The sequence below is a fragment of the Gopherus evgoodei genome, chromosome 7 (assembly GCF_007399415.2).
Source record: "Gopherus evgoodei ecotype Sinaloan lineage chromosome 7, rGopEvg1_v1.p, whole genome shotgun sequence".
NCBI lineage: Eukaryota > Metazoa > Chordata > Testudines > Testudinidae > Gopherus > Gopherus evgoodei.
The window spans coordinates 95,951,640-95,968,933 of NC_044328.1; the positions used below are offsets into that span (position 1 = coordinate 95,951,640).

The 17,294-nt window shown below is 42.8% G+C and overlaps 1 protein-coding gene across 1 annotated transcript in view; it reads right to left on the bottom strand.

Annotated features, from left to right (window-relative positions):
• Nucleotides 1-10,474: 10,474 nt before the first annotated feature.
• PTPDC1 (protein tyrosine phosphatase domain containing 1) overlaps nt 10,475-17,294 on the bottom strand; it is a 46,009-nt gene continuing 39,189 nt past the window's right edge. The window contains 1 exon segment of the mRNA XM_030570300.1: nt 10,475-11,537. Within this exon segment, the coding sequence (XP_030426160.1) occupies nt 11,421-11,537 (117 nt within the window). The 3' untranslated portion in view covers nt 10,475-11,420.

Here is a 17,294-nt window from a genome sequence, read left to right on the forward strand (position 1 = left end):
GAGGTTGGGTTTTGGGTGCATACACAGAAGGATTCTGTCTCCAAGGGGAGTTTGTTTCCTTTGTTATAAGAAAAGAAATTAGGAGTCAATTACAAGAGTGGGTAGGTGAGGTTCTGTGGCCTGCAATATGCAGGAGGTCAGACTAGATGATCATGGTGGTCCCTTCTGACCTTAAAGTCTATGAGTTTAAGACCTTAAAGACAGAAGTTTAAGGCTCTACCACATAACTGAGGGATTCTCAACCTTTGTCCTTGTGAGCCCCACCCCCCAACATGCAATAAAAACTCCACGGACCACTCCTGCCACAACAATTGTCTTTCAGTAGATTAAAAACCCGAGCAGGTGTTAGGGGGATAGCAAGCACAGCAATTAATGTGGGCCCCACAAAGCTAGGTTGCTCAGGCTTTGGTTTCATCCTGGGGCGGAGGGACTCAGGCTTCAGCTTCAGCCTGGAGTGGGACTCATGATTCGAATTTTTGCCCTGGGCCCCAGTGAGTCTAATGCAGGCCCTGCTCTCTGGTTTATTTTGGCAGACCCCCTGAAACCTGCTTGCGGCCCCCTCAGGAGGCCCCAGTCCCCTGGTTGAGATCTACTGACTTAATTTATTCAGTTTTCAATGGGTAAAGCCCAGTCCAAGAATTATTATTTGCATTCAGTTTTGTTGTTTGGAGAGTCCAGCTCATGGAATTCCTCCATCTGATCTGTTGCATTTCAGCAGGAGGGTGTTGGGGACATTCCTTCCAGTTTCAAAAGGCAGAACATTGATGGTACAGCTTAATGGAATAAAGCAGCCATCTCCTGACTGCATTACAGGCCATGTTCATGTGTCATCAGATTATCCTTGAGACTGGGGATAACATGCAGGCATGCAGCCCAATGCCCACCACATCAGTAAGAAAACAGGCTGCTGACTGAAGAAGAATCAGGTGTTTAAATACAATATGCAGCAGTAGCTCTATATAGACCCTTCGTTGTATTATTTTCTCAAATAACTTAAAAATTAGTATGTTACTAGTGCAGTGAGTGCATGCGCACATTGCAGACCACTATTCCCCCCAGTAATGGCTCACACAAAGCCCAGTGGAAGCTTTTATGTAAGTAGGAAATGCTGCGCCAGGACACCAGGATTATTTTCTACTGGCTTTAGAAAGCGCCGTGGATCTTTAACTTCCCCTTTATGGCCAACGGCGCCAGTACAAAGGAGCTGGGGCTTGTGATGATTTTTCTCCGTCAGAATACCATCAGTGTGGTGAGAAACTGATCCTCTCTCAAAGGACCATGTGTCTATTTGTTCAGGCTTCTGGCATTGTCTTGGTTAGCTAAAAGGAGAGAATGATGCTCTCCCAAAGGTCATTATCCTCTGGGCACATTCTGGCAAGGTGAGAAATGTTTGAGCTTTTGCCCAGTGCCTCTCCCCTGCTCCACTCCTAGTTAGTTTTGTAAGAGACTGTGGAAGACAGGGATTTGGGAACTGTGTTTGTTCTCAGTTGGTGATTTCCTAAACAATTTTGTTCCGAGTGCAATTCCAAACAAATAAGGAAGTTATATCTCTTAGGAAATGGGATCCAGGTATGGGGCATTTCCTGCTGACAGCTGGAAAATCTCCACAGTTACTCTATACACGCCAGCTACTAAGTCGATAAGAGAACCACAGTCCTCAGGGTACCATCAGTTTGCTCTTTCATAAGCACATCATGCCGGGGGTGAGAAGACTCAAACTGCAAGTCAATCACTGAATGGAATCCCCACTCCAAACGATTTCCTGACTCCATTGTCTCCCCTGGGTGTGCAGGGGGAAGAGAGGGGAAAACTCTTTCCCCTGTAAGGCAAAGCTGGCCTTCACAGAAAAGTGGTATAGTGGATTATGAGCCCCAGCTGAGTACACATCCCTTTTGTCACTTCCAGTCTTGAGAATGCAATTGTACATAAAGGACATCAGGTGTATCGTTGCCTTTGCTGAGTCTGGCAGAGGAGAGAGCTGAGGTGTCATTTTCGGATGGTAAGAAACTGGTGGTCTGTGTTTATTCTCCATCGGTGATTTCCTAAGCAGTTTTGTTCAGTGTCCTCTTCAAGGGAACTCAAATAATAAACAAATAATTTGAAATCAGATCAAAGGGATTCTACCATACATAAAATTCTAAACAGTGTGTGTGTGTGTTTCTTCTGGTTCCCTGGATGGTTGGGAGATACCCAGTGATTGAATCCAGAGCACTTATCGGTGGCAGTCAGTAACAGCACAAACACTAACATAAAACTGTATCTTATTTCTCTACACGCAGTGAGGACGAAAGTTGGGAATCACAATTCAGAGCTGATAATTAGTTATACTGATCCAGTAACTAATAGCTGGAAAAGAAAGGAAAGTGAAGAAGCCAAGACTCCAGGAGTACTACTTAATATTGCAGTTGAAGACCAATCTCTGCAGAGTTCTGTGAGTACAGAGGCTGGCTTCAATGGGGCAGAGGATTAAAATGCAGAGTGGTTAGTCCAATGCCTTATATTGTATGTGGAAATTTTGCAAGTGCTGCAGCTTTACAGTATTCTGCAACAAGGGTCTATCACAACAGCAAGAGGGGAACACATGTACTGTCACCTCTATTAACATGATAAGGAAAGATTAACAAGGCAAAGTAAGTTGCTGGAGTTTTACTCTCCTCCGTGAAGGGATGTTTCTACCTCCACACCCAATAAATCATTGAAGCGTGTTTCATTCTCCCCTATGGACACTGGGCAGTTAGGTTTAGCATCCCCAGCAAGACATTGATTGGAGGTTTATTCTGTCCCAGCAGATGTGGAGTGGGATTTTCCAACCCAGAGGTATGGCCACAACTGTAGAAGCTTTCACAGTGTCTGTCAGTGCAGTGCAGGAGCTGCAGGAAAAGCTTCAGTGCTGTTCCAAATGTAACTTCAGTACAACAAAGACCCTCAGGAGTCAAAGGGTTAGATAACACGGGGAGGCATCTTCTATACTTCAGCTGCATGAATGCCCTGTGTGCTGCCCATCCATGCTTGCTATCATTAAACACACGACTCGTACTGAAGCGTTAATGAAGAAGGTACAAATTCCCTCCTTGGCACAAAGGCAGAACCTGGAGCTATTTACACCTATAAACAGACTGAGCCAGGTTTATCATCCCCTGCAGGCGTTTGTGCAAAACAGAGAACTCAGGGGCTTCTTTTGGCCCCTAAAGGAGTGGTATCATGGGTCACAATGCTATGGAGAGGAGGACTTAGCAACTGCATGGGGCAGTGCCAACAAAAACAGTATTAAAGCAACAACTGTCTGAATCTTTCAGCTAATATCTCTGCTGGACAATATTATAGGATTGTCTCTATTAAAGTATGTGAGTCTGTAGCAAAAGGCCAGGGAGGTTGGAGGGGAGCTTCACATTGGCATTCACATTTTATTGAGCTCCACCTTCTTATGCCATACTCACACTGCAGATGTGTACCTCCTCCTTATGCAACAACCATTACAGATTGCTGTGAGATCATTATACATTCTGTAATGAAAGTAAGTTACCCTCCTCACCCTCCTCCCCACTCACAGCTTAACACACAATGCCAGGGTGGTATTATCTAGTGTTATATCTCATGCTGCAGATGGTGTCCTATCTGATAAAGATGATGACAGCTGTCAGACAGGCTTCAGCTATAGATAGTTATAGGCTAAAGTCTAGAAAAGGTCAGTGACCACCCCATGTCTGATGTGTTTTCTTCACACTGCCCCATGCATTTTAAAATTTCAAGGAAATATTAAATAACAGTGCCTGGCTACAAGAGTCATCATTCCTATGGGAGGATTATAATATTACACGTTCCTTTCTATTTCTTTTTTTAAGGTGCAGAACCGCTGAAGACTGATTTCCTCATCACCAGCTGTTTTGATCTGGGTTTATGCTAGAACAGCTGCATCTCAGATCCCAGGTAGCAGTAAGATCAATTTTAGAAAATTCTCTCTCCCACTTTCCTCATCTGCTCCTATCTTCTACTGTAAGGATTAACCCTGCAGCTTCCCTCACCTAAATGACGTCTCCCATGTCCTCCTCCACATTCTCTCTGTACTTTTTCCTCAGTCCCAATTAAGCTCCTGTAAGCCCCCGTACAACCAGTCATAGCTTCATCTACTGAAAACATTTCCTGTGAGATCTTGTACAATTGGGCTGCATGTCCATCAAAAAGGAATCTCTCCTGTGAGACCCCATATAATTGGTGACAGGATCTGCAATGGAAAAGTTTTATTTATAGCTGATATACTGTGAGCTTCCTGGTGCAATTAGTGTCTTGCGTCTTGTACTGTACTGGAATATAATAGAACTTGTTTTCCTCCGTCTCTGGCTTTTCTGTGTGTTGCTCGGCTACTGGAGAGTTTGTCCTTTTCATCGTACACCCTCCCTCCATACGTGTGCTGAATTTGTAAGGATGCCTGAGCTCATTCACTCCCCATGGTTCCCATTGCATTACAACTGTGAACGTTGCAGTAAACTGGGGAAGTTGGGGCATCAGCAGATCCATCTGTACTTCATTCCCTTTTTTTGTGCTCTGCTGAGCTGCTGGTAACAACAAAGCACAAGGAAAAAGCACATATCACAACAATGTTCACCTTCGAAGGGCTTCATAAACATCGGCTAACTAAATCTCAAACACACCTCAGAATTATACATGAGACCTAAGCAAAATCATTCTTCTCCCGCCCAAGAGGCATGTAGACACACACATAGCATTTTGACAGGTCCAGGGTGTGAACAAGCAGACTTCATATCTGAGGCATAGTGCAGGCTCAGCTTTGCATTCACATGCTATTTTGTAGGTAGGGGGATGGACATCTTGGAAAAGACAAGCGTAAAAATTCAACAATATTCCCTAGAGCAGCACTCTGCTCACAAGAGACATGTGGAGCTGAATAAAGGAAGTAGCAAGGGAAATGTGTTCTTCAAATAAGGTTCGTTTTGCTGCCTTCTTCACAAGTAAATGCTCATCACTTGTGCTCCTGAATGATCCATTTTGTACTTTTCCTCAAGTGCAAAGGTGTTATCTCAGGTGTCTTAGCCAAGTTCCAATGTAGGTTTTTACAAGCTGCCTTCCTAAAGGAAATCAGCTCCAACATCACCATTCCCCCATATTGAAAATCCATATATAAAATAAATTGAGAAATTGAAATCTAAATATTTTTCTGTCACTTTCTCCTCAACATCCTAAATTGCCTTAGTATGTGATAGTTATTAAGAACCAGTGGTTCTACACCACACAAGAAAAGCATCTCCCAGGAGGGCAACAGTAACTATTTTTCTCCCCTCCTCCAACCAACAATATAATCATCAATACAGGCCCCAAATAGGGTGACCAGACAGCAAGTGTGAAAAATCGGGACGGGGTGGGGGGTAATAGGTGCCTATATAAGAAAAAAAATCCAAAATCAGGACTGTCCCTATAAAATTGGGACATCTGGTCACCCTAACCTGAAACACACAAAAAGTTTAAAGATGGATTGGCTGCTTTATGCCCATGACATCAGCATGCGTCAGTTCTAGCTTTCTTGGGCACCTCAATTCCTGTACAGAATCCCAGCTGTCTTGTCAGAGACTACTTGGTTTGGCTGGATCTCCCAAATCCTCATTCACACCAAGCACACACATCTTGGCTAGAGAACATCATCACATTCCCATATCCCTCCCTGAGTGCTGGGAGGTGGGGAGCATGAAGAACTTCCCAGTAGGCACATTGAGATGGAGGGAATGTGTGTTAACTACCTCCCAGCACACTAGCATGAGAAAAGGGAGACTGTGAAAAACCTCCTGGAAGCTGCCCTACCAGGCACCCAAACCAATTCAACCTCCTGCCCACTGACCAAAATCACCTCAGTGCTCCCACAGCGCTGCACTCAAGTGACCAAAATCACCTCAGCTGTGCCCCCCACAACCTCCCTCCAACCAAAATCAGCTCAGTTCCTGCCACAGTGCACCTCAGTGACCAAATCATGTCAGTGCTTCCCGGCAACCAAAAGCAATTCAATTGCCCTCCCCTCTGCAACCCTTGTGACCAAGAGCAATTCAGCACCCCAGCATGCACCTCAGTAACTAAATCAATTCACCATCTCTTGTCAATGCATCCCAGCAACCCAAACCCATTCACCTCCCGCAACACCTCTTGCCCCCAATACACATCAGCAATCAAAAATCCAATCAGCTCCCGGGAACCCAGGTGACTGGAAGCAATTCTATTTCTTCCTCCCACAATCCACCCGAGACACCATAAACTAGTCAACTCTCCCCGCCTCAAGCTCATTCCAGGACCCTAAAACATATTCAACTGCACCATGCATGCCCAGACTCACTCCCGGAGACCCAACTCTCTCTCTCTCACACACAGATGACCCTCTGCACCTCAGTGCCCAAAGCCAACACGCGCACAAAAACTCCCAGCAACCAAAACCAATTCACTTTGACCTCCCTTGTACCTATTTGTAGTCTTATCTTCATGGCCGCATACTGACTGTGTGATACTTTGGGCCCCTCCCCTTCAGCCCCTCACCAGGACTGAGGGAGCCATTAGGGGCTTGTCACTCTTTCTCTCTCTTCTTTCTCTCTCTCACTCACACTCTCTCACACACAAAACACAGAGCCAGGAGAGGGGAGGGAGCTGCCCAGCCCAACCCCCCTCTCAAGGTCTTCAAATTTCCCCAGCCTCAACCCAGGACTCGGGGAAAGGGGTGGGTGGTCCTTCACCACAATGCTTCTCAGGCTGCTGGGAAGATCCACACTGGGTAGGGCTTAGGCAACTTCCCTTGCTGGCTCCAGGCCCTGCCGTGCATTCTGGGGCACTCTGAGCTGTGGGCACCTCAAAGCGAAGCAGGGTAGCACGTGCCTGCTTTCCTGCATGTGTCCCCTGGGGAGGGCGACCCCAAAGGGGCTCATGCTGCTATAAGGTTTAAAGAGCCAGGCATCTCCTTTGTCACACAGGTGAAAACTAAGAAGATCTCATTGGCTGACTGGGCTAAGGAGATTTCCTAGTAGCTAGTTTTAAAGTCACAATTTTGCAAGCCCTAAACCTGTCCCACTTAGCAGTCACTTCCACTGCATTATGGAGTGTTGCAGCCATTTAGCATCTGATTATACCTCATATTTCAAGCCACCTTGTAAATAAGCCCCCCCCACCGCACAGACGTGCTTTGTAGCCTTGTGGCCTGACGCGGGAGTAAGTCAGTCTCTGTGCTCATCTGCTAATGAACAGGAGGAAGGATAGCTACTGAGCAAGATCTTCATTTGCATATGGTTTCTACCCAGCATACCTCTAGTAACATTTTGAGACTGACCATCGCTGTAAACAAAGTCAGAATTGTTAGGGTAATGGAACTGATTTCAAAGGGAAAATAGAAATCTTTTTTTAAAAAATTACTATTGTTGTAAGTTGGGGGAACAAAAAGTTTAGCCATGAGCAAGGCTTCTGTTCAGAGGTCCTATGTGCTTCTGCTTTTCCTTTCTAGAGAATTCTGTTTTTAGAGAGGAATTTTTTAGGTAAAACATGATGTAGACTGAGGATTTCACTACAAGAGCCATTACAGAGAGCTTTGTAACTGGAGATAATGCAAAGGTGGCTACTTGACAGAGTACAAGTTAGAGAAGGCTTTTTGAACTCCAGTGAGGTCCCTTCAACCCACCACTAACTAAAACTGAAATCAGTCTATGTGGATGAGCCTCAGGACCAGGCAACACTTCCCAAGAGACTGGAGACAAGTCCGCTCAGATGCACCTCAGGACTCTGCAACTATGATATCCACTGACACCAAACCATGAGTGGCATTTAACATATGGGGGAAGGGGAGGTAACATTTAACAGATAGATTAAATGTTAGTTGGTCATCTTTCCTCACCCAGTGTGAGTGTCCAATAGACAGAGTTACCATTGGGAAGTGCTTGATTTGTCATTTAGTTACATGTAGTGTTGCTGTGTTTTCCCAAGTTGATGCTGTGTCCCCTTTCCCACTAATAACATTTTCCTTGTTTCATCTTAGACTCAGTGCTTGTAAATGGGAAAGTACTGCCTGTTAAGAGCATAGAGGGACGGTAGTTAGTGATTCTAAAAATTGTGGGTACGGGCTCAAGCCGGTGGTGTTTGTTCATTTTACGAAGGACTCCTAGCTATTTGAACCTGGCCCTCATTGCTGCCTCATTGCTAGCAGAAGGGTTATACTTTCTATGTTTTCACTGTTGTCTTATTGGGCAACTATGATCAGTTCTGAAAATTAAGGACCTAAAAATTGGATCATTTTAATATATTTGTCTAATAATCTCATGTTTGTCTCCCTTCATCTGACCAACAAAATCTCCTATCACCACAAAGCTTCACCTCAAGGCAGGTATTGAAATTGGGTTCCACAAAATGGGCTGTAAAATGGTCAGTAAATTAACCTTTTAGAAAATGCTGCATGATTCTGCTACCTCCTTGAAGTCACAGGGAAAGGGATAGGATTGAGGATGGCCCAATACTAGAACAGGAGATGCAACACAGGCTGAGCTGCTCCCTGGGCTAATTAGCTGACAAGCCTCTTAGCAGCTCTGTTCTAGGGCTGGCTGGCTGCGTAGCTCAGAAGCAGAGCTTTGGTCAGTGAACTAGCTGTACTTCTATTAGCTCATGACCCCTTGGTCGTCTCAAATCCCACCACTGTCCCAAGCCTTCCCCCCACACGCCAATTCTGCTACTTCATAATCTCCAATGCACCATCAAATAATGTCAATTCTTCTACAGCTCCCACTTCCCACCTTAATCTCTGCCACTGTCCATCTGCAGCTGCCCTTCCCCCATTATTCCTACTGTATCATGTTCCCACCCCTACATTCTGCCTGCCTCCCTTCTCCCCAACAGCAGAGTCCACATAACATTCAGGGCAAGCACACATTTTCAAACAGGTAAACATTTAGAAATGTAACCCGCTTGTACTCATACAGGTCTTTGCTCAGTCTGAGATTTGCATGGGTTTGTGCTGGTGCACAGTATGCCCTCTCTCTTCAGAACTATGCTCCCCTCAACCCAAAGGCTCACCTACCAGAGCCATGCTCGCTGCATATCCTTCCTGACAGTGTCACTCTTACTGTGCTCATGGTACGGGGCCCTAACGCTCCCTCATCAGCGACCCCGTTATGCCACATTACTAAAGCCCCTTCCCCTTCTCCTCCTGTCAGGGCTGGCTCCAGGGTTTTTGCTGCCCCAAGCAGCAAAAAGAAAAAAAAAGCCACACTTGCTATCTGCAGTTCTACCGCCGCCGCTTCAGTCTTCGGCGGCAATTCGGTGGCAGGTTCTTTGATCCAAGAGGGAGTGAGGGACTCACCACTGAAATGCCATCGAAGACCTGGACGTGCCGCCCCTCACTGTTGGCTGCCCCAAGCAGCTGCTTGCTGGGCTGGTGCCTGGAGCCGCCCTGCCTCCTGTGCCAACTGACTGAGCCCTGCTTCCCAGCACCTGTCCTCCCTCTTGTTCCACCCGATTCCTGCTCCTGTATGATTCCCTCCCCATGTCCCCAAAGAGAGCCCTACTTCCCCAAAATGTGTCCTCCATCTCATCTCTTCCATTTCTGCCATGGGCAGACAATAACCATACTTGCACTTCCTCCATCCACAGCCCCCACAATTCACTCCTGGGGCCTTCAGTAGGGGGCACAGTGGTAATTAGCCACACTCCTCCAACCATCCTCTGGGTGTGGCCAGCAAGCCTGCATCCACCATACAGTCAATCACAGTGCACACATCTGGTTCCTCAAACACGTGCCTAACCTTAACCTTAATCTTAGAAAGGTTAATATAGCTAATGAACAGACTAACACAGCTATTCCTCTGACACTAATGAACATAAGTTGAATAGACTTATTTAAACTTAAACTTAATAGACATTTAAGTTTAAATAACTAATTTGTTACTACAACCTAAACCATTCTGAGTCTGGAATGAAGGCTAGGCATGTGATACTGAGGAATTGGATCTTTACTTTATAGGTTTTTGAATGCTGGAAGTTGAAATGAATTTCTTGTGGAGCTGTGAAACCTGTGAATGCACTTGGGTATTATATATGGATGATAAAGGCATGTGAACTGAGCATAATCTGGATGTTAGTGTTGCCTTAACTGGTGATTTTCTAGAGTTTTAGTTTACAACTTTTTTGGGTGTGATTCATATACACTATTTTACTTTCACATGTACACATTTTAAGATCATTCTATAAAGTCAGGAACTGATTTGCTTGGCTTTGAATTTGGTTTATGGAGTTATCATGCAGTTAGCATTTACAAATTATGAACATAGCAAACACTCCTATTTTTAACTGAATATATGCAATCACTGATGGTGTTGTATAGCTAAATATTTTAGAACAGGAAAGGATTTTTTTAAGCTTATCTTACCATATGAGCTGTAACCCTGCAAATTGGGGAACCAGCCTGAATCCTAATCCATAAACAGAAATTGTTCTTTGGAGTATACATAGATGTCTTTAATGAAATAAATAGACAAAAAAGCAACATAATACTTTAGCATCTGCAAGACACTTTTTACATTTAAGGTTTTCACTGGTTTAATTTTTATAGGTTACTCATGTAAGTTATGACTCAGCGTGAATAAAAAATGAGGCCTTTGAATAAAGTTTCAAATTTAAATAACTTTTCAAACATCTGCAGGTTTCTCTAGCCAGCTGGAAAAGATTACTCTTTCCTTTCAAGCACCTTCACATACATTCAACTTTCCATTAAAAATAAAATAATTTCAGAAATCTTTTATATTAAAATACCTAAAAATATATAAAAGTTGGTAAATAAGCAACATACACTGAAAAGTTAAATGCTTGTTAGGGTTGGTTGTTTTTTTTTTTGACACAAGAAAACAACATTAAGACATGTGGTGATTTACTACAGCCTATTTATAAAGAATTTTTTTCCTACAAATTTGTTTACTACTACAACTACTCTTATTTTAAGATTTCCAAATAACCCAATAAATAAGAATGCTGTCAGTATTTATGCACTGTAAAGTAAAATGAAATATTAATGTAAACATTAATACATAAATATTAATACATTAAATAACTGTATAACATGGCACTGACTTTGTGGCAACTGTTTAACATAAAAAAATATAGCTTATTGATGAGACTTCTAAATCAATAAATACAGTTTTAAAACAGAGTTCACAATATAAAAGCATATTGCTTCAAACCAAATGCTACAGTACAATCACACAGTAGCAGCTCATTAAAATATCAACTTTTTAAATCTGTAAATGGAATAAGGCTCACTACAGCTCCCTTTTTAAAAAAAAAGTTCTTTAACTAAAACTAAAATTTGGTCAATACATGCCAATTAGCACAAAATACTGTAGCTGGTAAATGAAAGATAATTTGACAGGACCACTGAAGTCCCCAGCATAACTGTGTAAACATCAAGAGAGGTTATCTGTTTCTTTTTTGGCCTCCTTTCTTTTTGCTTCCAGTATTTGTTTAAATACTTTTCTCAGAGTGTTGTAAACCTGTGGTCCATTTTCAGAATCCAAACTCATCTGGGAAAAGGGAGAAATTAATTTTAATGTTTTACAGTACTGTATGACGTAGCACAATACAGACAGAAAACACTAAATAATACATATTTTAAAATACAAAGTACCAGATGCATTTTCATATACTTATTTTAAACCAGGAAATAGGTATTTTTCATAAATCCCCACAGGTCTGAACAAAACTATTGCAGAGTACTTCAGTTCTACCTACTGAAAGGTTAAAACAAAATGGCGGTTAGAAATAAAAGAGGTAGGAGGAGAGATGTCACGCTGATGTCTACAGTCTGAATGGCTACTAGTTGAAGCATGGTTGTGCGTTAGATATGATCCTTCTTTTCAAATTATTTCAAATACATTATCAGAGGAAAGATGCTCTGAGTTCACCATCACCAGAACCCACCATATGACTAAATTTAACCTTGACAAAGCTTTACGTCTGCTTTTATAATCACTTGTTTATATGTATATATCCCATGCTCCCCACCACCTGTGTATGTGGATGAAGACCATGCATCCATGGAACAGGGGAGGGGACTTCACTTCTGCTACATGTTCCCCTTTGTGTCCCTACCCAGCAGAATTCTAGTTCCATGGACATGGAAGATTGGGAGAAATTGTTAGGCTCTGGATTCTTTCACTCCACCCAAACCTGCAAGAGAACATTGCACAAACGAACACAATTTGAGGTTCTATTAATTGGCATGACTTTCTCCTTCATGTGAGGGGAGTTCAGATGGCTGTTGCAGCACATGGAGTCCTTGAGAGCATGGGTTATGAAAGCATACTATCCAGGGTCTAGTTCAGGGATCAGCAACCTTTCAGAAGGGGTGTGCCGAGTCTTCATTTATTCACTCTGATTTAAGGTTTCGCGTGCCAGTAATACATTTTAACATTTTTAGAAGGTCTCTTTCTATAAATCTGTAATATGTACCTAAATTATTGTTGTATGTAAAGTTTTTAAAATGTTTAAGAAGCTTCATTTAAAATTAAATTAAAATGCAGAGCCACCCAGCCCAGTGGCCAGGACCCGGGCAGCATGACTGACACTGAAAACCAGCTCGCATGTGCCATAGGTTGCCTACCCCTGGTCTAGTTGAAAATGGTGAATCTGGGACGCAGATCGGAGAAAAGATAAATCTATGTGCACAGTTCTTGGATGACCTACAGGTAATGGTGTGGAAGCCTTAGTTCCTGGCCAAGGGGACAAAACAGTAATAGTTATAGATTTCACATGTTGCACATGTTTCCTCTGCCCTCCATGATAACTAGCATAGGAAAGATGGGCCCTACAAAAAATAACCAGTATTTGACAATGGAGATACATCAAGTTACCCCAGCTGAGGATCTGACCCACTAAATGCAGAGTTCTGTGCACACTGCTAGCTTTACTGTTCATGGTGTGTGGGCTTAACAAATGTACATTGTTACTCCTTTTCTAATCTTATTTCACCTAAACCATATTTTGATCTGACCAGAACAGGTTTCTATTCTATATATTATACACCTTGAGGCTCTGAAATACTGGGGCTATAGTTTCTATAGTTAGTGCAAATGACTTTCATTTGTAAAACTACAATATTACCAAATATTCCTTCAGAGATACTTAGATAATTTGCAGGCACTGCCCTAATTGATGACAGGAACAACATACACAACTCTTCCATAACCACTAGGTCATGGCCGGAAAAAAGCATCTTAGTTAGTTTAGATAAAGTTGAGGACAATGTTAATCTTAATTACTAAAGCGGGAAGACTTATCGGGGAGGGGGGGGGATCCAAACCGAATCAAACAGTGATGCCAGCCTTATTAGTGAAGCTTAACTTCCCCTAAGGGAGACTGACATATGACCAAGGAAAAAGTATGAGCAGAAAATGAATATTCTACCTGGTTTTTGCTTGAGGCCTGCCAAAACACGAGAGGTTACTTAACATTACAGTAACTGAAATTTACTATGCTTTTGTCTGTACAGATCTCATTGTAGATTTGCATGCCCCATGCATACAAGCCAAGAATCTTTTAGCCAGAAGTTTCAGTTGTGCCCCTCTGAGAGTATAAAGAGCAAAGCAGCCCTAACCACCACTCAGTTCCTTCACTACTAGACACTATCTGGGGGGAAAGTGAGTGGGTTGTGGGAACTATGGGGGGAAAAAAGCACTTTAAACTCCAGTTACTGTCAGTTAAGTAACCTCTTTCTTCAAGCATTTGTCCACATAGTTCCCACTATAGGTGAGTGGCTAACAGCTACCTCTCAAGGAGGTGAGGGATAGGAGTCCTATTTAAAATATCTGTAGGATAGCCTTGCCAAATTGAGTATCTGATTTAGAGGCTACCACAATGAAGCACTGATTGGTAAATGTATGAACAGAAGTCCAAGCAGCTGCCCTACAAATCTCAGAAACAGGGATTCCCCTGAAACAAGTTACAAATGTAGACTGAGCTCTCATAAAAGTATGCCTTGTAACTCTAGAAGGAAGGGATAGTTTATTCAACACATAGGCTATCTTCATATAGTCTGAAATCCACTTCAAGAGCCTCAGAGGAAACAGCATGACCTTTAGATTTGCTACCAAAAGCCATAAAAAGTCAATGAGATAGGGATACATGTGAATGTCTTGTTTCCTCTGGCCAGCTGCTCCCACTGAAAAGCATTTGGCAAACACACTCAGAGCTGCTGAGAGACTAAAAGGGAGGACTCTGATCCAGCAATAATATCCACTGACCATGAAATGAAGAAGCTTCCTGAGAGCTGGATGGATTGCCACATGGGAGTAAGAATCCTGCAGGTCAGGAGTTGCAAACCAGTTCATGGGATCCAGAGAAGGAATTACTGAAGAAAAAGGTGGTCATCTGAGATTTGAAGCTCCTGATGAGTTTGTTGGGCCCTCTGAGATCTAATATAGAATACCACTCTCCTTTCTTTGTTGGAATGAGGAAGTAGTGAGAATAGAAGCCCTTGCCACACAACCCTAAAGGCACCATCTCAAATCACACCTTGAAGAGTATCCATCTCCTCCTGCACCAGACTATTGTGTTAAATGTCCCTGAAAAGAGACAGGGAAGAGAGTGTAGAGTTGGCACAGACTGGGGCTGAATTGAATACTCTTGCTAGATAACTTCTTAGACCCACTGGTTGGTATTAATTGAAGCCCATGCATCTGCAAACAAGGCAATTGCCAAAGAAAAAGAGGGGAGAAAGGGCATAGATCCTCAACAAACTAGCCCACAACTCTTGACCCAGGCATCAAACCTGTAGCCTTTGGTCCTATGATGAATGCACATTAATAGGAGATGGAGGGCTTTTCTTTTCTTATAAGAGTTTTTTTTCCTTGTACAATTCAGAAATTCTTTGCTGATATGAATAAGACAATGGAAATCTCTGTTTTGAGAAGGTCAGAGGTTTGTTTGCTTTTTCCTCTGGTATGCAACACAGAGGCCAAAAATCAAAAGGTTGCTCTCGAGTTCTTCAATGCATGAAGCACCTAATCAGGTCTTCAGGATGAAAAGATTGTGGCCCTCAAAAGGAAAGTCCTCAATCACCCACAACCCAATGCTCCGAGTGTCCTTAAACTTCCAACTGCCAGAAGCTGGTATTGGACAACATGGGACCAATCACTCGAAACTGCCCTGTTCTGTTCATTCCCTCTGAAGCATCTAGTGCTGGGCTAGACGGACCATTGGTCTGATCTAGTATGGCTGTTCTTATGTTCCTATGATGTGAAACTCTTTTAGAATTTCTTACTATTGCAGCCAGAATGTTCTGCATATAGTTACTGCAGTAGCCATTGTCCTAGCTGCAGTGTCTGAAGCCTCCAAAGACACTTGTCAGCTGCCGTCCTTCCAAAGCTACTGCTTTTGATTTGTCCCTGATGTCCTGAAGAAGTTTTTTGTTCAACTGTGAGAGATTATGCTCTCAACCCTAGATGCAGTTTTAGGAAGACCAGGCTGCTTGAAGTTTTCATGAGCACTACTACTACTACTACTAAAGACCCGGGGCCAGGGGTTGAGAAATATTCAAACCCCTGGGGGCAACTTGATATTTAAGATTTGCTCTTTTAGATGCAGGAGCCTGCCACATATCTTTAACTGACTCAAGGATAGCCTCATCATTTTCCCATACCAATCAACCCTGGGAAACCAGATGCAAATTGCTGGATAACTTGTGAGACGTTTCCTGAACAACTTCAAGGAGTATCTAAGATCTCTGCTATCTTTTAAGAAGGTTGTGAAAGACCTTGAAATTGACTGTGGAAAGAGCAGATCGTGGTACAGCTTCATCTGATGAGGAAGATGAAAAGCCAAAGGAATCAGCTGATACTCATGTTCCTCCATAAGATCTTACTCCTCACTATGAGGTTTTTGTTCAAATTGCTAGACAAGCTCCTGGTTACATATTTGGGCTATCTTAGATGGTTCGTCAGGAGATGGTGATCTAATTCTAGACCCAGATCTGGATGAATAAAGAGCAGGAAAATGGTGATGCTTCCACCCTGACTACTATGGCCAAGACTGCATCTCATATGAGAAAGGCATACAATGCCACAATATGGGATGAAATACCAGAAGTATGGGATCCATGATGAGAAGGACTCCTTCTTGAGTCTCATTCAGGAGCCAGCCTAGGAAAAAGAGATGAGAATCTAGAAGAAGGGCTTCTACTGTAATGAGACAAAGAGGCAGAGAAGTAGAACTCCTCCAGAAGTGGTATGGATCTCTGAGGAGTTTTAACAGGCTGCAGAGATCCAGACCCCAATCTCTGAGAAGTAGATATTGGTACCACAGGTGATGGTCACAGGGAGGTTTTCATAATCAGTATCTTTGGTTCCAGTAGTATAAGGGACGTAGATTCTGTTGATACTGGAGAAATATCTAAGTGAGGAGATTGTGGTTCTGCAGTGATCGCTGTGGTTGGAGAATTCGTGAAAGCCACCTGCATTAAGAGAGGAATGGGTACCAAGGTGGGAAGAACCAATCTCAACAGTATCAGTATGGAAGTCTCAGTACATGGGATCTTCTTAATATGCAATACTAAAAAAATCTGTGGCAGATGGTACCAATCACGTTAGTACTAAGAAAGAGGTATTGGTTGCCAGAGAGAGACAACATGATACCGAAGAAGCAGAGTAATATTCCGCAGCCCTTGAAGATTCATGGCACCAATTAGTTTTGGAAGGAGGCAGTTTGAAAACATCAGCGTGATGAATCTCAGATCTCTTCTTGGCCAATACTGAGGAGTTGAACACCGTTGGAAGATCTATGCTTTCTCCTACCAAGGGCAACAGCAGTTGCTGAATGACACAGAAAGAACCGAAGAGATGGCTTAGCATATTTCTGAGAAGCACAAGATCTCTTAGAACCAAAAGTCCTGTTAGGTCCCAAAATAGTGTTTTCTGATAACAGAAACACTAACATACACTGATTTAAAGCAGCAGATTGCTTTCAAGAAGAACCTTGAGAGTACAAAAAGCTCTCATTGATTTGACTTTTGTATCAACATTTTTAAACAAACATGGCATACGCTCTCGCATGTGCTCAGAAAGGATTTGTAAATTTGAACATTTGTCTGTAATATGTGACTCTCCTAAACAAAAAATATATTTAACATGTCCATCCTTCACAGCTATAGCTGCCTTAAAAGCAGGGCAGATTTTAAAGTCCCGAGATAGTCTTAGCTATGTAAACCTCCACCCTAGTACTGAAGGAGACTCAAACAAAAGAAGGCTAATTATCTTCACAGTTAAAGTGTGCGCTTTATTTCCAGT